Genomic DNA, 24,313 nt, shown 5'->3' with positions numbered 1-24,313 from the left:
CCATCGCACCAAATACTTCTGGTCAAACAGTATGAGATGGTGAATAGCTTGTGTCAGGATACTGTTATTAAAAACAAACAAACAAAAAGCTCACTGTCATTGAGTCAAGGCTGACTTAAAGCGATCTGCTGGAGGTTTCCAAGACTGTAACTGTTGGCTGCAGTAGAAGGCCCAGCTAATCTACTGTCTAAAACAGCTTCTGCTATAATTACTAGTTTTAAAAGATTCTAAATACATCTTTAAGAAAGTAAAGCAGGAATAATTTCATTTTCATTTAGTCTAGCACTGTCTAAAACAGCTTCTGCTATAATTATTCTTTTTTAAAGATTCTAAATACATCTTTAAGAAAGTAAAGCGGGAATAATTTAAATTCACTGTGTGCCCTTGATGCCTTACTTTGCTTAACTGTGTTACAAGAATGTAATTTGTTACCGGTTGAAAAAGCAAAGCTACACTACGTTCAAATGAAAGAACCTTCTGTCATATTCTGGCCAGATCCTTTTGAAGGACATGTTTCTACAGGGTTCTGATTTCCATCTTAAAGTGATTATCTGTAATGTGCTAGACTGTCGCAATACCATGACACCATGTTAGTGTATCATGAACATATTACTGCTGTTACTCAAGGGTAAGGATCATTTTTCTCATATGCGTACCCCTCATCGCTGGCACATGAACAGATAGATACTAGATTAATGAGAGCTTACATGAGTGAACAGACAACAAACCAATGAGCAAAGGAAACGTTTGGGGGCTGGTCTGAAAGAAACCCTGCTGTCAAGGGAACTAGGTTGACTCTCTACATAAAGAGATCATTGAGGTACAAACAACTGTGGCACAGCATGGAAATCGGGCATCGGTGAGACGGAGAGAGTCACGTAAGGGAGCATGCAGCTGCAATGCGGAAAGACGCGTTTATGCTATGTTTGGTTCCAGGGACACTCTTTTCTCTTCTTACCAAGGAGGAGGAAGAGAACCCAGGAGAGCTGGCCTGAGAGGGGAGAGAGCCCTTGGAGGGCCGGAAGAGCCAGAGCCTGGCTGCTACAGGAACAAAGGAGGGGAAGGAAGCGGGAGGCTTTCCGTGCTAGTTGGCAGCGTGGGCTGACTCACAAATGGATTTTTATCAAACATTTATGGTGTAGTCAACGACCACATGCCAGGTTAACTGAAGCTAGCTTTGCTTTCTTTAATTGATTTGACTCGGGGACTGGGTTCTATTGCCTGCCCTTTACAGGAGGATGCAGGGGGCTCCAGGGCTTTCTTGCCCTGATCGATCATCCAGGGTCAGGCTAGGCTGACGCAGGGCCAGAGGGGAGAGCTGTGGGGACTCTGACCAGCCCCCCTCCACCAGGCTCCGGAGCTCCGGGGCGGGGGCAGGAGGCTGACTCGCCTCTCCCTGAGGGCTTCCAAAGGTGCTGGACGGAGGATGATTGGCGCTGCTCATAGCAGGGGCCCTGAGAACATTAAAGACAGAGACAAATGGGAAATGCCAGTGTTTGGTTGTTTTCAGGACTAGGGTGACAGTGAGTGAGAACTCTGTGTGACAGAGAGACACAAGGTCAGGACACTGAGAACTCAAAGGGGCTTCCCAGAGAAGAAAGATATTCCTGCTAGCAGGTTTCCAATACTTATAGCTTGGCAGACACTAGTTTTGCATCAGTTGAAGGAAGCAATCTGGGCGGAGAGAACAAAGAAAGGCTGAATCGCCATAAACAGAAGTAAGCTTTACAAATAACGCATAGGTAATAAAGATCTACATGTAAAAAAAATTATACAACTCACAGGTCACGTGTATTGCGCCCCCCTCCCACCAAGAGCGCAGCGGTTACAGCAAGGCCATTTGGCCAGGGAGAACAGGTGCCGAGCTCACGTTAAAAAGCCAGAAGATGACATTAAGGCAAAGGCAGGGTGGAACAGGATGTTGCTCACAGTGGCAATTGGCCAAAGCCCAGTGGTAACCATCTGACTTGCTTTAATGACGATTCAGGGAGATTGTTTCCCAGACTTAACGACAGTGTCAGCTGTCCTACAGAACCACGTGGTGTATCTAGCACAGCACGACCGAGGTGGGAGGGCACCGGCGCCCCACAATCTGTGTTTTTCAAATTCAGAGTTGAGGCAAGAAGTTAGATAGGTCAATGGCTCTAAAAGAGTCACCTCAGAAGGCCCCAGAAAGAGTTGGGGGACACATATGGAGCAGAATTCAAAGTCATAAAAGAGACCTGGCTCAATGGTTGGATAAACTGGTGAAGCTTCAAGACACCCTTCAAGACGCCCCATGCTGGAATAATCCACCAGTTAAGATTTAACAAGGCTGGCATCTACCCCGGGACAGAGGGCCAGCAGAGGAGGAGGAATGGAAACAGGAAACACTGGGACAGAGTGGGATAAGCGATGATTCAATGAGGAGACAGAGGAGCTGAAAACAATTGGCTGCTTATACAATTGATCTGCTCTGTATACTTTCACCTAAATTCCAATGAAAAGGTTTTAAAATGTTAGGTAAGATCCCAAGATCAGAAAGGATGTGTCTAAGAGGTTGGAATGTATGGACTGTGATAAGAGTTGTACAAGCCCCCAATAAAATGATTTTTTTAAAAAAGGAAGGATGTGTAGCCCAGCTGCCTTTCAGTTTTCAAAAGACTGTTCTTAGCTGGTGTCGCGTCTGCTCTAACTCACGCACAAGGCCTTATGCGGAAGGGAAGGAAATGCGGAGGTCTCCTGCTATCTTCAGGACTACGGATTGTTTGAGTCCGTACTTGAGGTGACTGAGTCAGTTTGGCTCAGTGCACATTTCCTTCCTTTTTATTTCCCTGAAAAAAGGCAGAACTGACCGTAGAAAGGGCTGGCCCTCCTCTAAACAGAAGTATCAGGAAGGCAGATCAGACCCAGATGGATTCATGGGAGATGGAACGATGGTCACAGATAATCAGCAAAGCAATAATTTTGCAAAGACTACATCAGCACTAACTGAGGGACAGGGGTCCGTCTGCTGGCCACCTGTAACTGAGAAAACGGTATCACTCAACGCCTATGCTAGTCTGCATCCTCAAATACATTCTGATGAAAGAAAAACGATGATAATTAAGGTCAGAGGAATGTAAAGTTCGAGATTCCTGATACATCAGAACATGCACGCCTTATCTACACGAAGTCGTTCCTGAGCCGACAACCCGACCCGACAGGTGCGAGGCCCACGGAGAGCCTGCTTACAGGCCCACCAGCTGTGCTTCTGGGAGGCCAGGGGGAATGCACGCATGTCCATTTCGAAGGGGCAAAGGATGCTAAAAGCGACAGAAAACTAAGCTTGGTGTTCGTAACTAAAAACTTTCGGAAGTGAACGCTTTCGGACTGTTCTGAGACAACACAGCACTATGGCGTGTGGCACTCGGAAAAGAGCGCATTGACCACCACGAGCCAGCCCAGGTTCAAAGGCATAGCCTGCGGTTCCCATCTGACCCGCAAATCAGGGTCTCCAGGAAAGTAACGGAGTATGTACAGTGCATGTGTTTTGAGTTCAGTTAAGGCTCGGGCCAACTAGCGACGGAGCTGACCTCAAGGGGTGAAGATTATCAGCTACCTTCAGCCCCACGCCACTTTGCAGGAAAGCCGGAAGTGCTACAGCGCTGGGTCTTTGGTTGCGTAGGGAGTATTACTACTTTTAATTCAGTGATTTACATGAGGACATACAAAGGGTGCGTATTCAATATAGAGTGGGAGGCACAGGTAAAGTCATTTATCAAAATTCAAAAAATATGCCACCAGTTAATAAAGGGTTTAAAACTACCAAGTTGGCTTCCTGTGAAGGCTAGTCTTACATTTCCATTTTTTTAAGTGTTCAAATACAGAATGAAGGAGAATCACTTAAAGCACCTGCTGCTTCTACCTGCTGATCAAACTCTGAAGAGCCAAAGTCATGCTCTTCAAATTAGCAATGAACACAGGCTACCTTTGTTTCTCAGTCACATCTTCATGTAAGAAGTGACAGCGTGGATATCATTTAGAAGATGGGAAAGATCAAGAAAGTTCTAGAAATCGTCATCTGAAGGATGGCCAAGACAATCAATTTTGGCAGAAGTTCTGTGGGAGGGCATGAAAGGTATTTTGGTAGAAGAATTAAGGGAATCCAAAACTGTCTTAAAGCATGAAACTTTTTTTCTCTCCTCCTCCAAATAGAAATGCAACACACTCTATCCACTTTCAGAGGATATGACCTGGGATACAATCGTATTCTGCATGGAGGCAGAACTGGATTAAAAAGCAAAGACAAAAATAAACAATGAAGACAACTCTAACGATGCCATAGGTGGACTGTGACATCTTCTAATGACGTTCCTGTTAGGGTGCTGTGGAGGGAGATGGCTGGGAGGCTGGGAGATGCACTTCAGGCTGTGCTCATGACTCTGCTGGACGCCAAGGTGCTTCTCAACACAATGAAACACACACGGAAACCAGAATACAGGTGCCGCTCTAGTATCACCAACGACTGTGTGTTTGTGCAAGTGCCCTTTTCTTCTTCTTTCAGGTTGCCAAGGGGATGCCATTGAAAGGAGTGAAAAAGATATTCAATCGTGTAATATGCTCATGCTTTGACGGTGTCCTATGAGGCCTCAGAGAAAAGCAGTCTCCTGCGTACTCACTGGTTTTGCAGTGACAGATTCGACAGCCATTGTGATCAAGTGTGAAGCCGTAAATGCAGTCCTTCTCTGTCAGGGTGCAGTTTGATAGCTCCCCACATGCAGGTGGATCAATTGTGATGTACGTTGGTTCTAATAATAAAAAGGAGGGGAAAACAATCAATGAAACATATAATTACCTCTTGGATGCTCTTCCATCTTTGAAATCCCATATGGAAAATCTAATCAATAAATTTCATCAAATCCCAAACTTTATATTCTCATCATATCTTTAACCCCGAAAAAGAGCTATTTGGAGACCAGGTTTTGGAAAGATCTAAATGGTCTGCTTCTCTATGTCTGAGCAACGGGTATGTTTTCTGAGGTCGAGGCAAAATACTTTCCTGATGGACACCATGATGGAAAGCAGATGAGGGGTTCAAATTAGTCCCATTTAATTTGCAAATGCTTTTTCTATTTCTTCCTGATGTTTTCTGAGTTTACGTATTTTTCCACAATAACCAAGGCAAAGGGGACAACAAATTATCCCCAACTCTCCAGTTCACAGGTTATTTTGGAGATTCATCTAAAATACCAGTTTCTTTGATCTCATATAGCATCTGGCTAGCGAAGAGCACTGTCGAAAGGAACAGCTATGTAAGTTTACCTAGTTATGTAGCATCTTTCCTTTTTTTTCCTTTTTTTTATTATTAGGGGCTCATACAACTCTTATCACAGTCCATACATACATCAATTGTGTAAAGCACATTTTCACATGCATTGCCCTCTTCATTCTCAAAACATTTGCTCTCCACTTAAGCCCCTGGCATCAGCTCATTTTCCCCTCCCTCCCCAGCCCCCCTCATAAACGCTTGATAATTTATAAATTATTATTTTGTCATATCTTGCCCTGTCCGATGTCTCCCTTCACCCACTTTTCTGTTGTCCATCCCCCAGGGAGGAGCTCACATGCAGATCTTTGTAATCGTTTCCCCCTTTCCAACCCACCCTCGCTCCCACCCTCCCAGTGTAGCCACTGGTCCTGAGGGGATCGTCCACCCTGGATTCCCTGTTTCCAGCTCTTATCTGTACCAGGGTACATCCTCTGCTCTATCCAGACTTGCAAGGTACAATTGGGATCATGAGGGAGGAGGGAGCATTTAGGAACAAGAGGAAAGTTGTATTTTTCATTGTTGATGTAGCATCTTTCTTACCAAATGATACTATGAATTTTCTCAGAGTAGGCTGTTTTCTACAGTATCTTTGTGGGACCCAAGTGCAGAATGTCTTTGCCTACATTGTTACAGTTGGAAAATATAAGAGGTATAGCAAGGGTATAACAGACTTATCTAGGTTTTCAGAGCCACCCGGTAGCAGGCTGAGAAAAGAAGTGTAGAGGTCCTGGCCCTCAGCTTCAATACTCTATCCGTTAGTCCACACTGTCTTCTTCAGTTTCATCTCCTGTTACCATGGAAGAGACCAAAATAGTGTTTCTACTGTTCCCATCAAGGGCTCTTAAGCTTGTATCTGGAAAAAGGGACAGTGATTCAGCCCTTCACAGGTAGCAGGCAACTGTGACTTACCGCAGAAATGCTTTGATCAGCATTCTCTCAGTAAAAATACTCAATCTCTATTTTTATTACAATATACGCAGTTTGAAGAATATCTTCCTTAAACTTATATGTAAACTGTCTAATGCCATAAATCTCTAATTTCCTCCCATGGCTAAAGTACCCTTCCTGACAGATAACTTTAAACATCAAAAACGTGGCTTAGACAAGTGCTAAGACGTGCTGAATTAATACAGTATCACTATTTTCCTGCAGTTTTATAAAAGCCACCATAAGCCTTCAGTCTTTGAGAATTTACACATTTTTCCTTTTTATCGTTACTGTTATTAGCACTCCAAAAATATTAATTTGGTTTCAACCTTCACCCTCAAAAATACCAGTATTTTCTTAGAACTACTCTATCCACAAACACATGACAGAGAGAGCAGGGCACCAGCACCAATTAGAAGCACACCTGTCACAACACAGGAAAGAAAGAGTTTTCTGCTCCAAGGGCACCGATTGTGAATCTGAGACTTTCTAAGGCAGGGGCAGAAGACAGCTGATTCTAACCCCTAGTTTCAGCATTTTAGTAGACATCATATGAGTGCAAGTGCATATTCAGTACATTCAGTACATGGATCAAGGCCATGTGTTCTCTACTGACATTTAAGGTAGGAAGTATAAGAGAAAGTTATGTCTTCAAAAATATATTATGGGAAAAATAAAGATGAAACTGACCTTGAAAATGCTGTCATAGGGTGGCACAGATTTTTGCTTTTACAGATTTGTTAAGAGTGTGTATTGAACATCTTTTTCAATTATGATCTTTCATCTCTGAATGATTTCTTTTCCCCACTAGCAATTAATGTATGGCTCACGTTTGACACAAACTGTACCTAATAGACAGGACTGGGGCTGTTGTGATCTGTGGCTGAGAAGCACAAGAAATCACCTCAATGGCTTGCTTGATGATCAGAACCCCCCACCGTGACCTGATCAGCCAAGAAGGTATCCAAATGGTATACATTCACAGACTTAGACCAAGCATACATTCTGCTAGGACAGGAAATGCCTTCACTACGTCTCCCTGTAACATATGCCCTACTTGTGGCTCAGGTAAACTAGGGAAAAGGGCGAATAGAAGGACCCTCCGTTCTAATCCTACAGCATTGACACTATGTGCAACAGAACAAAACACGGCTTGGTCCTACGCCATCCTCACAAATGCTTTGTCTGAGCCAACTGTTGCCGGCACACTGGCAAGCAATCTTATGGAGCATCTTTGTCTTTTTTCATTGATCTTCTACATTCCCACACAAGATGCCATTCTCCAGGCACCAGTCTCTTTCATTCTCCAGACACCAAAGTCTATAGATGAAGTCTTACCCACTTCTGTTCTAAGGAGCATCCTGGTTGCACTTTTTCCAAGACAAAATTGTTTCTCTTGCAGTCCTTTGTATATTCAATATTATTTACCAACACCACAATTCAAAGGCATAAGACAAAGACATCTTTAGTCTTCCTTATTCTTTGTCCAGCTTTTGCATGCATATAAAGCAAATTAAATACCATGGCTTGGATCAGGAACACCTTAGTCCTCCAAGTGATGTCTTTGCTTTGTAACTCTCTAAAGAGGTCTTCCGCAGCAAGTCTGGCCAGTCAATACATTGCTTGATTTCTTAACCGCTGCTTCTACTCACAGATTATGAATCCAAGTAAAATGAAATCCTCAAAAACTTCAGTGTTTTCTTTGTCACGATACTGATTTTTGATTCGATTGGTAGGATTTTTGTCTTCTTTATGTCGGCATGTAATGCAGTGAAGTTACAGTCTCATCTTCATCAGTGAGGCCTACACGTACTCTTCAATTTCAGCAACGAAGGTCGTGTCCTCTATTACAGGTTACTGAGTCTTCCTCCAATCCAGATGTCTCTTTCATCCTATCTTTCAGCTTCTTGGATGACTTGCTCAGTATGGTGAAAGGATACAACATTGACACACCTTTCCTTATTCTGAATGAAGGAAGTATCGCTTTGATGTGTGTGAACCTATTTCAGGCCTACTGATCTGGAATTCAAATTCTTTGCAATATTATCCATAATTTGTTGTGATATACAAAACTGAATGCCTCTGCAGAGTCAATAAAACACATGCAATTATCTTTCTGGTATTCTCTGCTTTTAGCCAACGTTTACCAATATCAGTAATGATATCTTTTCTGAATTCAACCTCAATTTCTGGCAGTTCTACTGTACTACTGTAACTCTTCTTAAATTATTTTCAGTAAAATTTTACTTGTATGTAATATTAGTTACCTCATTTCCGCATTCCATTGGAACACCTTTCTATGTAATAGGCACAGATATGATGTCTTCCAGTCAGCTGGTCAAGTAGCTGTCTTCCATATTTCTCAGTACATAGAAGTGAGTGTTACCAACATTCAATTTGTTGAAACATTTCAATTGCCAATGCAGCTTGGATTTCTGCCCTCGGGCGTATTAGTTCTTGTTCACGTCCTACCTCCTGAAATGGCTAAATGCTAACTCTTTTTTTTAGTACAGTGGCTGTAACGGTCTTACATCCTTTCTGCTTCCTGACACTCAATTTTTTTTGCTCCGAGAATCCCTCATTATTGCAACTGAGGGCTTAAATTTTTCTTCAGTTCTTCCAGCTGAAGAAATGCTCTTTCCTTTTGGTGATGGAATTCTACATTTCATTATAACCATTTGTCTTCTTGAGTCGTACTTTGAGTTCTTACGTTTCCCTCTTTTGCTTTATTTCTTCCTTTTCAAGAAATAATTATAGATTTACGACAAATTTGGAGTCTTTTGACCTTCATTTCAGCTATTTCTCTTTTTCCTTGTCTTGGTGGTGATGAGTTGGCCTGCTAATGCATGGTCAGCATCTCGAACCCATCAGGCTCTCCTGGGAGAAAGATGAGGTTTGCTCCTCCTGGAAAGAGTGACCGTCTCAGAAACTCACAAGGGCTGTCCTACCGGTCCTGTAGGGTTGTTATGAGCGGAACTCAACTCAATGGTAGTGAGCTTTGAGTTTGTGTTTGCTTTCTTCATGTATGATCTCCTGGCTGTTTTCTCATTACTCATCTGGTCTTTAGTCGTTAATGTTCAGTGGTCCAAATTTCATTAATATGACCTTTAAATTCAGGTGGGATATACTCAACGTTCTACTTTGGCCCTGGTAGAACTATTTTAATGATCTTGAGCTTCAACTTGAACTTGTATATGTAGGCAATTGATGGTCTACCTCCGCAGTTGGCTCTTTGACTTGTTCTGATGATATTGAGCTTCTCTTTTGTCTCTTTCCACACATGTAGTTGATTCGATGCCTGTATATTCCATCCAGCAGGGACCACATGTCGTTTGTTTAAATTGTTGAAAACGGATATAATTAAGTCTTGCAATATTCTCTTTGCTTATAACATTGGCATTCCAATCAACAGTAAGTATCAATGCATCTTGATTGCATGCTTGCTCAATTTGAGACTGCAAGAGTTGGTAAAACTCTTCAATTACTTCATCCTTAGAATGAGAGGCTGGTACATAAACTCGAACAATGGTTGTATTAATGTGTCTTCCTTGTAGATGTATGGATCTTACCAGTGAGTGCAAAGCTTGCAATGTTGTTTTGGAAATGAACGTGACACCACTGATCTTCACGAACTTGCTTGTCCTTCTCGGCATGGTAGACCATATGATGGTCTGGTTCAAAATGGCTCAGTTCCAATTCTTTCAGGCGATAATAGCTACAATATTGATCTTCAGTGTTCCATTTCATTTTGACAATTTGCAATCTTCCTAGATACATTTTGTACACTCCACGTACCACTTATTAGTGGATGTCTGAGCTACTTCCTCTCTTTCCCAGCTTTGCCACACCAGTAAATGAAGGTCCAAAAGTTCCATCCATGTCCTTGACGCAGACTCTATTTTGAAGAGGTAACTTTTCTCATGGTTTCATTTTGAGTGCCTTCGAACTTACACACCTCATCTTCCAGCATTTCATTGGACAATGTTCTGCTCTATTTGCAAGGTTTTCGCTGGCCAAGCTTTCTCCCAAAGTAGCTTTCCAGGCCTTTCTTCCCAGTGTTAGTTTGGAAGCTGTGCTGAAACCTGTTCACCATAGGGGACTATGCAGGTATTTGAAATATTACCGGCAAAGCTTCCAGCATCATAGGAAAAGAGCAACTGCCACAGAATGGTGAAAGTGACAAAAGACTGATAGAGTACTACACCTTGCTGTATGGTAACCCTTCCACTACCCATGGGACACAGAGTGCCCACCTACATTCCCCTCCTCCACTACCCATGGGACACAGAGTGCCCACCTGCATTCCCCTCCTCCACTACCCATGGGACACAGAGTGCCCACCTGCATTCCCCTCCTCCACTACCCATGGGACACAGAGTGCCCACCTGCATTCCCCTCCTCCACTACCCATGGGACACAGAGTGCCCACCTGCATTCCCCTCCTCCACTACCCATGGGACACAGAGTGCCCACCTGCATTCCCCTCCTCCACTACCCATGGGACACAGAGTGCCCACCTACATTCCCCTTCTCCACTACCCATGGGACACAGAGTGCCCACCTGCATTCCCCTCCTCCACTACCCACGGGACACAGAGTGCCCACCTGCATTCCCCTCCTCCACTACCCACGGGACACAGAGTGCCCACCTGCATTCCCCTCCTCCAGCATTCATGGAGGGGACCTACCTCTGTTGGGAATGGAAGAAAGGTCCATGTGCTACAAATCTCATGCTACAGGGTATTGTATGAGGTGCTGCATCCTAAAAGTGTGATTTTGCAAAAACGTTGGTCTCTACTGGCTATATTATTGGATATACCCTTGGAAGTCTATTCCTGGATTCCTGTGCATTATTTGGAAGTTGCCTTTCTCATGATGATCTAACCTCTTAGGAATAACTGTCCCAGGATGCAGAGCAGAGGCCAGTGGAACACATGTTCTCCAATAATCCTGCAACCTGACTCAGGAAGCACATATGTGTTCTACATAATTTTTACCTCCAAATCCAGCGTTTGCATCCCTCTGTATGCCTATCATCCAGTGAGATATACGTCTCATATAATATGAATTAAAAACCCATATTTCATCACAAACGTCCTGGAATGTTGATTCAGCATTCCTTCCATTACTGACAACACACGGTTCCCCACAAAACATTCAAAGCAGGAAGAAATGGGGTCCAAAAAGTGTTAAAGGTTTTAGGTCAAAGAGTCCCACTAGATGTCTTCCACGTCTCAGATGATGCGGCAAAACACTAGACACACACACAAAAAAGCTAAAACCATGCTGTAACTCTAAGATGAACATTTCCCATTCACCGGTGACCTACATTAGAGGGAGGAAATGGAGAAGAACCATGTCAAATCCTGACATCCTTAATATCCATTAAAACATAAGAAAATGCAACAAACTCATTTATTCATGGAAATTGCCGATTTACTCTGGAACTATTCCATTTCCCCGATAGATTAGGCTGAACACTACATTTGCTGTAATATATTAAATACAGACAGAAGTTTATATTTTTCTAAAAGGTAACATTTGTCACCTCGTTCTATTACATTTAGCAAAATGAGTATTGTTTTTGCATTCAAGTACAAGCTGAAATATATTTTAAAATCCATGTGGGGGCGGCGAACCGTGTTTCCTGGGTCCTGACTGTCGCTACGCTTTGTCACCAGAGTAACTGCTGATTGGTAGCAGTCACATTTGCAGGCAAGTAGCTGTCTCCTGACACTTCATCTGAAGTCATGGATTCTATTACCTGTTCATAATTCACTCAACATTTAGTGCATCATTTCCTACTGTGTCAAACTGTATCTCTATTAGTCAGATTTCTGTGAAAATATTTTCACAACAGGAAGTATGCAACTATATGTTATCTAGGGGAAAAACCTGATATTATCATTAAATAGATCTGAGAGTTGGCTTTCAGTACAGCCTATTAATTTGTAATCTGAGAGCCGGTACTATTACTACCATCAGGAATATTATTTTTTGGATAGAAGTACTGTGAGACTACGGAAATTCAATTTCAAATGATAAATAATGAACTCAAATGTGAGATACACTTAACACCTTCCTCAGTTGAAGTATTTAAAATCAATATGTACTTTTCACAACTTTAAGAATAGCTTAACAAAGGACCAAGGGCTTGTTAAGACTTTTAAATGTTTTTTCTGTCCCAGTAAATTCTTGGTAGGGAAGGAGTGGTGTATGAGAATCTAGAATCATGGTAACAGAGTTGAGGTAAAATGACTGCCTTGCTTCCAATCCAAATAAGGAATCTTCTGGAAGGTTGAAGAAGGCCCAAAGAGCACCCTGAAATTAAGAGCACCCTGAAACTGTTTCTCAGGAATGGTCACTATCCTCAAACTTTCTCTGGGTTCTCCAACAGCGCTTGGAATGTGGGCAGTACCCTCGGGGGTTGGGGCTGGAGACAAATGAGGAGCCGCTACCAAGGGCTCACGTAGAAAGAAAGTGTTTTGAGAACGATGATGGCAACAAATGTACAAATGTGCTTGACACAATAGATGGGTGGATGGAGTGTGATAAGAGTTGTATAAGCTCCCAATATGATGATCAAGAAAAGATTATTCTTGTTCAGGTCTCTTTTTGTGCTCCCACGTTCAATGGAGAAGGAACCCTGGTGGTGGAGTGGTTATCGGTTGGACTGCAATCTGCACAGCCAGCAGTTCGAAACCACCAGCTTTCTCAGGAGAGAGACTGGGTTTTTATTCCCATAAACAGTTACGGTCTTGGAAACCCACTGGGAGGTTGCTGTCACTCACACTGACAGGATGGCAGTGAGTTTGGCTTGGCATGGTGTATTAGCTGGGAACAGCCCTGGTGTGCAGTATGTAAATTTGGGGCCATGCACTGAAAGTATGTGGTTCAAACCCACCAGTGGCACAGTGGACGCGAGGGGAGGCAGCTTGTTGTATAAAGACAAAGAGCCGAGGACATCCTACGGGGCAGTTCTAACCTCTCCTATCGAATGACTATGAGTTGGCATTTAACCGCATGGCAACAGGGTTCTGGCATTCACAGGTGGGTATGGCATTCAGATGGGACAAACTTCACCAGACGGTGCACGCCTCCCTGGCAGGTTGACAGCTCACTGCCTTGCGCAAGCTTGGAAATTACCAGTTCAAGGGAGGTCATAAAGCTTTTGGAGGCATTTACGCATGACTGTACATCGATGGTGAGGAGGCTTCTTCTAAAGGAATTAAAAGAATCTCCCCATTGGGGGAATAAGAAAACACTTCCACAAAGGTGGGAACTTCATGGCAGCACTGTTTGCAGGACCACCCTGAAATTCCATCTCATCTTGTAATGAATCAGCTGAGGAATTAAAGAAATAACCTTAATGTCCTCCAAAGGAAGAAAGCTTGAGACAGCAGGAATTCATTGTCTTTGGCTACAACTGTTTCTAAAGGGAACCCTGGAACAGCTTCTTTGTGAAGAATTCTAGAAATATTTTCTAAGCCTAGAAGCAATAAAGAACAAAAATGGGTGTTATGTCTAGCTGCAGTTTGCTGTGTTCTACTCTGCACCTGAATGGGAACCACTGTGTTCGCACCCTCTGTTCTGCTGAGTGGTTTTTAAAGAGTCTCCAAGCACCTTACACTGTCTAGAGGAGCAATTTTTCACAAGAACCCTTGGTATTTTGTCAGGAGTGCAGGTGTTCACTACCAATTCTTAGCACAGGTTTTAGAGAGCAAAATTTTGGGAAAACCATCTGCTCTAACATGCAACAACATAAACACACACACGTCCCGATTTACTCTCATTTAGAAATTAGGAATGGCTATATCTTTCCTATCACAGGAAGCCCAGGAAAATGCCTCATTAGTACAAAGACTATAAAAAAACCCCATTTTTTAACCCATCAGAATGTCCTAAACACTGTTTCTTAATAAGAATATTAGTATTTTATATTGATGTTCAGATGTTTCCTGGAAGCAATGTTATCTACGTATAATACACTTACTCATAGGAAATATCAGGCACCAGGGCCATACTAAAAGAAATCAAACCACATCCTAACTCCAAGACCTGCGCATGATTATTTAGGAGTTATACTTATGTTACACACAGTAACACTCTACTTTCTTGCTTTTTATAATCTTAAGGCCAATTCTTTAAAAAATGCAAACAAACCTGCAAAGACTGAAGTTGAAACTCAAATTCAACATCTTAAAATGCTAATTAATTTTTCACATCCATTCTAGAATGCTATCAGATAGCTCAATGCTTTTAGGACAAACAAAAACAAAAAGGAATAAATTTTGAGCTTCAGTTATTAAAAATGTATGTGTTTATGTCCATGTGCTTCTGAAACTCAGGCATCTATCTACAGCTTGCATAAAAATGTCAATGTGTGCTTTCTACACGGTGTCTGATCTATATGTATAACATCCCTGGACGTCTGGTTTTGAATGAATCCATACAAGGTATTTCTCATTACCTTGATGACTACTAGCTGTTATCACTTGTCAATCATACTGATTATCTCCATTGGGAAATGTGTGAAGCACCCTTTCCGATTAGCAACACTGGGAAGACTGACGGCAAAGTGAGTTCTTGAGCACCGGTGGGTGATTCTGGAAAAGTCCACTCATGGAAGGCATACAGAGCCTTCTCTCCTCCGTCCATAGCACCCAGCGGCAGCCTACTGTCGGGAAGGTACCTCCTTCTGGTTGCAGTCTGAACCACTTGGAGAGTTCTGTGCTCTGGGATGAGAGCCCAGTTGGAGGCTGTCTGGCTGTGGGAGCAGCTGTGCACCACTGTCCTTGACCCATTTTCAGTCACACATCCACTGATAGCTATCACTGTTCCAAAAAAACTTTCTGGAAAAACTCCACCCTGGGAAAATTCCTACAAAAAGCATTAAGGCAGCTAGATTCTTACACTTTAGGAGATTAAAAAAAAAAAGTTCAAGAATAAGATAAATGAGACCAATTCTTCTCGTATTTCACTCAATACTTCTCCTTTTGGGGGTTTCAATAATGGTTTATATATTTAAAGTAGCTTGTCTCTAGAAATTCCCAATTCTGCTTACTGGATTGCGAGACAAGGATGAACGATTCTGCTCTCTTCTGAGATCTAATGCGGTCAACTGCCTTCTTTAGCTCTTGGGGACTAGACCACTAAGCCATGTGACTATTCAAATAATGGGAAATTCCAGAGCCTCACTCTATTTCATAGGGCAGTCCAGTGGCTACATATATCAGGCCTCCTAAGGCACCCCAGATAACGGTGGCCTGTCCAGGGCCAGAAAACTGGAGATAAGGCAGGCCAAGACAGAACCGGAGGAGGCCTCTTATCTGTTTTTACTGTACCTTCTGCACATGTCATTCTGCTGTCAGAATGGCTTTCCCAGTGTGAGCCATAACTACTCAGAAAACCATTCAAAGAATGGTTTTGTCAACAGAATTTTAGGCTGGGAAGGAAAGTATAATGAAGATGAAATGAAACTTCTTTCCAAATGAAGTTTGAGGGAAGCCACTCTTTATTAATAGACAACAAAGGGGGAAATGAGATTATAAAAATTCCCTAATCTGGACAGGGGAATTTCCATGGTTTATGGATGTGTACTTAGTAAAATCTTATTAAATCATGGAAAAGAATCTTCAGTTGGAGTTTTTCAAATTCTTTCAGCCAGTACACATTTAGCTATTCTGTTTCCCTTTGTATATATTTCTCATAACAACACTTACATCCTTGTGATTTCTGTACTACTTGTATCTCAGGACAATTTCTCAGTTTTGTTCTAAAATGAAGAGTGTGAAAAATGTTCCCAAGATTCATATTTTGTGGTGAGATAGAGAAACCACCACGTACTTATTTTAGACCTGTTTATTAACACTGTGTACTTTTTCCAGGGACTCTTGGCTGTTGGATTATTTTTCTTCCTTTGCCAATTTGATTTTAAATAAGGATAGGCAGTAGTATTATTATGCGATTATTATTAGAAGACCACAAAGACAAATTAGAACTTTTTATATGGAGTGAGTGGGATATCTTTTTCCAAGAATGCAGTATGAGTCGGCTCACAAAAGTATCACTGAATTCCAAGAATCAGCCTTTTAAACTTGCTTTGTATTTTATTCGTACGTTTTCATTGTTTATTTTTGTAGGGAATGAGACGTGGTAGACTTGAACTGGTTCACAAGAGAATGGCGCCGTGTGTGTGTGTGTGTGTGTGTGTGTGTGTGTGTGTTCGTATACGCATCTTAAGAGCTCTATCTAACTGGGGAGCAGGGTCATAGAACTTGAGTTCTTATAACCTCAATCCAACTCCTCTCCTAAATGGCCAAGGACCACAGGGAGGAGGTCCCCTGAGAGGAGAGCAGGGGAACAATCTAGGATAAAGCCATTTGCCCACTTAAAGGAAGGGCACCTTGGGCTGTCCTATTAATGGGCTCAAACACAGGAATGTTTGTGAGAATGGCGCAGGACTGGACAACATTTCGTTGTCATGCTTGCTTGCTCGCACGACACGTGGGGGCTGACTCTAGGGCCTAGAGGAGGGGAACCAAACAACCCCAAAGTAGGTGAAGCACGGCCCCTTATTCAACATGGCCCCCACACCTCACATTTCCCAACTTTGAGGGAACACGAAGCTAAGTTCCTTCGGGTCCTGCCTCATCCCTGTGGCAAAACTCCACGCGCAGCCAGGGCTCTGAGACAGCAAGGCACATGAGAAGACTGTTGTGAGGTTGACATACTGATAGTACTGAAAATTGACTGAAAAATCCCCAGACTCCAACAATTCAAAGTTAGCTATTTGGTGGGGAAGCTTAGTGGCTAGGAATGGGTTGAATTATGATCTGTATCTTTGACTTACACAGGCATGGAGGTATGTAGAGCCTTGCACTAGGTCTTCCTTTGAAATCATTCACATAAATTTGACCCATAACATTTCAATTAACTGGAGAATTCACTTCAGTGACTACAGTACCCCATTCCTGGATGGTGTCAAATGAATAGAGTGTTACTAAAATAGTCCTGAAAATAGCTGGGAACTCATTCAATTCAGGAACTCATCTTGTACTAGGTGAAATATGGGCACTTTTGCCAACTGCCTGACAAATTTACCAGACCATTAAACAGAGACCAGTGAGAACTAGAAGAGAAAAGGAAAGAGTCTGGGTCAGCATGCACACGAGTTAGTGGAGGTACTGCGTGTCTGACCACAGCAAGAGGGGCCCAGTGGAAGATGGATTTTACTCAGCAGGGACTTGGTTACCAATGGTCAAGGCTGCTAGACGGAGGCCGGAAGGAAGCAAGTCTGCAAGGGCACAGAGAGCTGGTAAAGAAACGTAGTGACGTTGGGGTGAAGGATGTCTGTAGGTTGGGAGAAGCAGGAATGGACAAATGGAAGACAGCCATAGACTCCACTTCATGAAGGCCAAGCAGGAAGGTCAAATGTCTACAGAGAGGCCCAAGGCAAAAACCTGGATCCAAAGCTAAGCCAATGAGGTCAGAACCACAATAAGAGGGTCACGAGAATGAGAACAGGGGGTCCAGAGCAAGAAGGGCTTTTGAACCTGAGCCATAGTTCTTCCGTGTTGCAGATGATCCAGAGTTTTCACATGATGTTCACCAGGCTACTTTCCTTCCTTGGGAAGAGCTGATGAGCTTTGGGAGAGCATCAAGAACATCACAGATGAAGAAAATCAAGGTCAAGAAAAAGACAGGAAAGCAAGAAAAGGTCAAAGTGTATGTCAGAAGAGACTCTGAAACTTGCTGTTTACCCCAAGATAGCTCAGGCAAATGGAAGAGCAATGAAGTAAAAGAGCTGAAGCGAAATTTTCAAAGGGCAGCTTGAGAAGACAAAGGAAAGCATTATAAAGAAATATGCAAATATGGGAAAACCAAAAATAAAGTGCATGCTCAGCATTATGGAGAGAAAAGCCTCAAGTTGCAATGCTGAAAGTTTCCATGGGTAAAATATTGAATGATGCACAAGAAGCACAGAAAGAAGATGGAAAGTACACACTGAAGAGTTATGTTCCGAGAAAGTACACACTAAAGCTACTGCTCGGAGAACTCCGCCTTATCAAGAGGGAGCACATGAGCAAGAACCAATGGTACTGAAAGAAGAAGTCCAAACTTCACTTAAGATATTAGCAAAAAACCAAAAACAAAAAAGGCTCCAGGAATGGACAGAACACCAACTGAAATGTTTTAACAAGCTCAGAAAGCACTGGAAGGAATAGTCTGTGCCAAGAAATTTGGATAACAGCTACTTGGCCAACTGACTGGAAGAGATCCGTATTTATATGCATTCCAAAGAAAGGTGATCCACCAGAATGTGCAAACTAGAGAACAATATCACCGGTTATCACATGCAAGCAAAATTCTGCTGAAGCCCATTTAACAATGGTGTGGCGGTACACTGACAGGAGTTCAGGCGGATTCGGGAGAGGACAAAGGAACAAATGAGAGCAGTGCTGATCAGATGAATCTTGGCTAAAAGCAGAGGACAACAGAAAGATGTTTACTTGCATTTTTATTGACTGTGCAAAGGCGTTCCACTTTACAGCGCATAACAGATTACGGATAGCCTTGGAAAGAATGGAATTCCAGACATTTCACTGTGCTCGTGTGGAGCTTGCACATGGATCAAGAGAAAAGATCAGATAAGGGAATACTATGCGGTTTAAACATAAAAAAAAGATGTGCATCTGGGTAGCCTCTCACCATCCTTGTTCAATCTAAATGTCAGCGAATCACCAGAGAAGCCGGATCATGTAGAGCGCGCTGTATCCGGATGAGACAACCTGCCTGGGATAGGCAGGTGACAAACCTGCTTGGCCAAAGTGAGGAGGACGTGAAGCATTTGCGGATGAAGACAAGGATTGCAGCCTTCAGTATGGATTACAAAGTTAATGTAAAGAAAACAAAATCTTCAGAACTAACCCAAGAGGTAACCTCGTGAAAAAACAGAGAAAACACTGACGTTGTCAAGCACTGATCCAGAGTCAGTGCGCATGGAAGCAGCTGTCAAGAGGTCAAACGACACACTGTACTGGGCAACTCTGCTGCACAAGTCTTTAAACTGGTGAAAGGCAAGGGTGTAACTTTAAGGACCAAGGTACGTCTGACCCAAGCCAACTATGGTATTTATAATCGCCTCATGAGTAAGGAAGACTGAAAAAGAACACAATTGTTTGGGGAGAAGTAAGCCAGAATGCTACTTAGAAGCAAGAATGGCAAGCCTTTATCTCACATACTTTGGACGTGTTATCATTAGCGAATTAGCGATGGGTACCTGCAAAAGGGCATCGTGCGTGTCAGAGTGGAGGGAAAAAGAGGAAGGCCCTTGCCAGGGCTGATTTCCACAGCAGCTACAAGGATGGGCTTGAACTGAACAGCCCTGAGGACGGCACAGGACCGGACAATGAACCATTGTAAGGACAACACAGGACTGGACAATGTTCGATGCTGCTGCTCAGTGTCGCTATGGGCCAGAATCAACTAACTAGATGGCACCTAACAACCCCCCCCCCTCGCCTCCCCACGACAGAAAGTTAATGAGAAGCCAGCCCACTGACACGCATTTACATCTGGAGACTTAACAGTCTGAGTCTTTGCTCCGTCATTATGAAGTCCAACCTTTGTGGGTTTCTGTTTAATAGTACTATTAACACCTCACAGTGCCTGTCCACAAGACTGCAAAGAGGAGTGCACTCTGTACCCTGTGAAGGCAACGTGGACAGGGTGGCAGCTGTTGTCATAACTACCGCTGTAACCACTGCGCTGTCTGCTTGGAGGCAGAAGTGGTCTCAGATGGTGAAATGAACGAATTATGAGCCTTTTCACAGGCTTCAATGTTCAGCTGATGAATGGCATGACAAGAGGCTTAGCCATTCTGAACCTTGACCGCTCACTGTAGCTTAAGCATCATTTTCTGTCTCCACTGATAACGACAAGCACGTGGGACGTGGGTGAGCAGAGCCTCTCTTCCATGGTCTGGTAAGCTTTGGAGAAGGTCAGTGACCAGTCACCAGTGCCTTTCCCATTTGCCCAGTGGCAGTCTGATATCATTGTTTTGCATTTTGGCTCCATCCCTGGTGTCTCTCAGAGAAAAGGCTTCTCTAATCTCTTAGTAACATCAGCTTATCGACTGTGAAGTGAAACACTGAGTCTGCATGCCTGGCAAGCCTTCTCCGATGACGGGGCCTTCCTGGGCAAAACACACATCACAGTGGAGGGGACCCTGCTTTCTTTGGAAGCTCTGCCAGCAGCCCTGTCATTCCGAAGTAAAAAATGAAAGTCAAATTGAGGTTAAAGCAAAGCAACAACAAAATAACATTCGTCTCTGAAAGTCAGTTGTGATCTTCAAACCTTCGTTTCTGTGATGTCCGAACTTAGGTCAACAATCAGAGCAAGTTCAAGCAATATCATTTTCTTCACAGTCATTTTGGGAGTGTCTCAAACAACCACTCTCTCCCAGAGTCTAGTTTCTCTCCCTGGCCTGCAGAGCATCCCCACTGAGACCACCTGGCTCTAGGTGCCGAAAACGTCCCTGGAATCTCTTTGAGACATGGTCTCCAGAGAGGATAAGATTCATAGGTCTTTCATAGATCTAAGCTTGTTGTTCCTTCTCAGTATCCAAAGCCAAGGCCATTGCAAACCAACAGCCTATTATCTTGACGTATTTTTCACTAACAGAAGGAGGGTTCCCTGAATTGTTTAACAAATACTGAGCTCATGTGTAGTGCAGCAGCTTTCCCGTGAAGGTGGAAAAAAGCACACTATCTCGTGTTTCCCTCTTGGTCAAATGAAGTGCGGCGTGACCACAGCACGAAACACAGACAAGGGGAAGACAGTCAGTAAATAAACCAGCATGTAAGTAGGTCTCGCTTCATGCCAACATAGATTCAAGGCAGCCCCCGACGCCAATGTGGCACAGGAATGCAGGCAGAACGTCGGGGCTACCCCAGGTGCTGCAGCAGACTACCACGATTGGATCAAGCCTGTGCTGCAAGTACTGGGGCTTCGGCATTGAGTGGGGGATTCGTAGTACAGGTGTTTCACTGCGCTAAAAGCAGCTGACCCCAACACAGTGGTTCTCAACCTTCCTCATGCTGCGACAGTTCCTCATGGTGTGACCCCCCAATCATCGAATTATTTTCATTGTTACTTCATCACTGTCATTTTGCTACTGTTATGAATCGGGCCATCCCTGTAAAAGGGTCGTTCGAGCCCCATAGGGGTTGCGACCCACAGGTTGAGAACAGAACCGCTGCCCTAACACCTTCCTTTCTCTGACAGCCAACATTCAATTCCTCGGTCGCACGCCACCTAGCTATCTGCAGTGGTCTCTCTGTCCAAGAAACATGATAAACGCTGGCGAATCTCTCAGGTACAAACGTGATAGGAACGTGTAAAGAGATAGCCTATAGATACAAACAGCCAAAACTAACTTATCCCAACTACAAATATTGGACCCACACTGAAAAAAACAAAGACATTCCTGTCTTCTCCTGTTTCCGACACAGTTGAGGAAGCGCTCGATGTTCCACATGCACCCTTCTGTCTACATTGAGAGAGCAAGAGGAGACCAAAATGAAGGTGCTGTCCTCGGACCTGGGTCGGGATTTCCTGCTTTGTATGCTGGACGCTGACCCAGGGACAGAAGGACACTGGACACAATACTGCTCCCTTCATGGCAACAGCCACACAGGCTGGGGACAGCACGACGTGATCAAGGGAAATGCTTCGGGACACACTTGCCTTCCCTCAGTCTGTTCTATTATTTTACAATAACAAAGCAGCAGGCATTTTATAAGCTGGTGTGGCATTTTACTTTCAAAATCCAAAAAGACAGCGTAGTAGACAAAACCTTTATGAGGCCTTTAAAGACAATTCATTGGGTTATTCACGATCCCTAATAGCTACACACAACGTGGTATCACTTTGTCTGCGACAAATTTACGAGTGCGCAATGGGAACGCGGTCTGAATCTCGGCACAAGCAGAAGTGGAATTAGAGAACTAACACATGCAAAAACAAATTTTATTGGAATCGCCTCCTTTCTAAAAACAGTTATCCCTACAGGGAAATTATGGTAGTCCAATTTGTTTGAAAATATGTTTGAAAAGAGCAGCTGTCATTCACCAAAGTACAGCCATAGAATATATGAGCATTTCAATATATAAGCCTCTGGCCCCTAGAAGTCATAAAAATGCTATGTAGCAAGTGAACTGATCGTCTTTATAGACGCACCAGGAGTTGTACTTAGAAATACGTATTATCATTAAAATCACTCATTTTGGGATGCTATATACTTGTGCCAAATGCTGTACGTGTAAAAATTGTCTTTGAAAACTTTTCTCCAGCGTTGCTTTCGGGGTAAATTATTATGTCGTTCAAAACAATGGGCCTTCATTTCACTGTCACTTGTTGCTTCTGTTGCAGTTTTACCCAGCTTGAGTACCCTTTCCTGCGCCACTGTCCCCCTCCCCCTTTCTTTTTAACCAGACTTGATTTAAACAAATGACTTTGGTTATTTCAAAGTCTAAGAAGTGTCCAAAGGTAAGGTGTAGAAAGCTAAGGATATTGTAACGGCGGCGCAGCAAGCTCAGACATCAGTTTCAACAAGAAGTGCCAAACCAAACACGCAGCCCCTGAATCGATGCCAACTCAGAGCGACCCTATAGGGCAGGGTAGAACTTCCCCTGTGGGTTTCCAAGGCTGTAACTAATTCTATAGGAGTAGAAAGCCCTGTCTTTCTCCCTTGGAGTGGGGCTGGTGGTTTCAAACTGCTGATCTTGCAGTTAGCAGCCCAACTCCTCCGACATGCCAACAGGCTCTCTCCTGGAGTCTGTCTCCTCTGTAACTACTCTCAAAGGAAACATGCTTTAGTTGGGCATGTAATTCTAGGCACATTTAAAAGTATCTCAATGCTGTACAGTCAAACCTAGGACTGGCAGAGGAAACACACATGCTTCCTACGAGACATGCCATCAAGTGCTGGATAAGGAGGCACATTGAGACTAATCCATCCCTGAGAATCGCAGCAAAGGGGAAGGAGACGAGGAGGACTGAGGGGCTAAGGCAGCGGCTGTTTTGAGAAGAAAACACTTCCTGTACTGGTTACCAGCTCAAATGCTAAATTCTGTCAGGTTGACAAAAGCTACAAGGATGCCAATTCTGCTACTGATCAAGGATGGACAATAAGAAAGATGGAATCCTTTGCTCTCTCTTCTTTTTATGAGTCCACAAGACTTTTCTGAAGGGCATGTCTCTTAATAACCTTCATTAACTTCTGTTTGGTTGCCTAAGAGTTGTCTCTTATCCAGAAAAGGTTTCACGCAGTCCCAATAGAAATTGTGTTTATTTAAGCTTGTTGGAAAAACATTCCTATCATTTCAAGAATGACTAAATATTTTTCATTCACATAGTTTGCATTCCAGACAATGTTTTCCTGCCTCTGTTGATTAGATGAAAATTAGCAGGCCCAAGTCTGAACTATTAAATACAATTGTTATCTTAGTAGGAAAATTATGAGACATTCAGCAATAATGCCCTTGAAATTAAAAAAAAAATAGTCTGTCCCTTTCACACCACTTCAATAGCAAACCATCTGAGAGCCAGGGCTGCTACGCTGCGGAAAACCAGAAGCAGAGAACCTGCTTCTCAGTGGGGTTGGACTGATTGTGAATGTCTACAGCCAAGAGCAGCTTCATCGTCTTGAACTAGAGGTCAAGGCCAAACTTCATCTTAATGTTAAAATGTCGGTCACAATGGCAGTTTTAACAAAAATCCAGCACGATGTATAGGCTCCAGCCCTGACAGGAGTCGTGGGTCACCAGCAGCAGGAATTGCAGTTGTTACTACTAAAAGGGAGAAGCTATCTAATTCTTGAGGCGACGGCACCCCTAGAACGACCCGTCAACTCTTCAGGTGGACAGCCCTAAAAAGGAGTGAATCTTGAGCGACACACTCGATAGGTCTAACAATTAGACATTTTGCAAGGTATGCTCCAAGCCCACCTAAGTCTATCACTTATGTCCACTTCATACACATTCCAATGTGATTTTAAATAGCGAAGATAAACTGTAAGAGAAAAATCAAAAC

At 43.3% G+C, this 24,313-nt stretch overlaps 1 protein-coding gene across 6 annotated transcripts in view; it reads right to left on the bottom strand.

Annotated features, from left to right (window-relative positions):
- The window catches only part of CRIM1 (cysteine rich transmembrane BMP regulator 1), a 228,893-nt gene that overhangs the window by 51,328 nt on the left and 153,252 nt on the right, over positions 1-24,313 (bottom strand). For all 6 annotated transcript variants that reach the window (XM_075535936.1, XM_075535932.1, XM_075535934.1 and 3 more), the window contains one exon: positions 4,641-4,769. In XM_075535936.1, coding sequence (XP_075392051.1) covers positions 4,641-4,769 — 129 coding nt within the window. The remainder of the gene's footprint in view (positions 1-4,640; positions 4,770-24,313) is intronic.

This window comes from Tenrec ecaudatus, chromosome 17 (genome assembly GCF_050624435.1).
Source record: "Tenrec ecaudatus isolate mTenEca1 chromosome 17, mTenEca1.hap1, whole genome shotgun sequence".
NCBI lineage: Eukaryota > Metazoa > Chordata > Mammalia > Afrosoricida > Tenrecidae > Tenrec > Tenrec ecaudatus.
The sequence above is the reverse complement of the archived record's forward strand: the minus strand, read 5'-3'. Positions and strand labels throughout refer to the sequence as shown.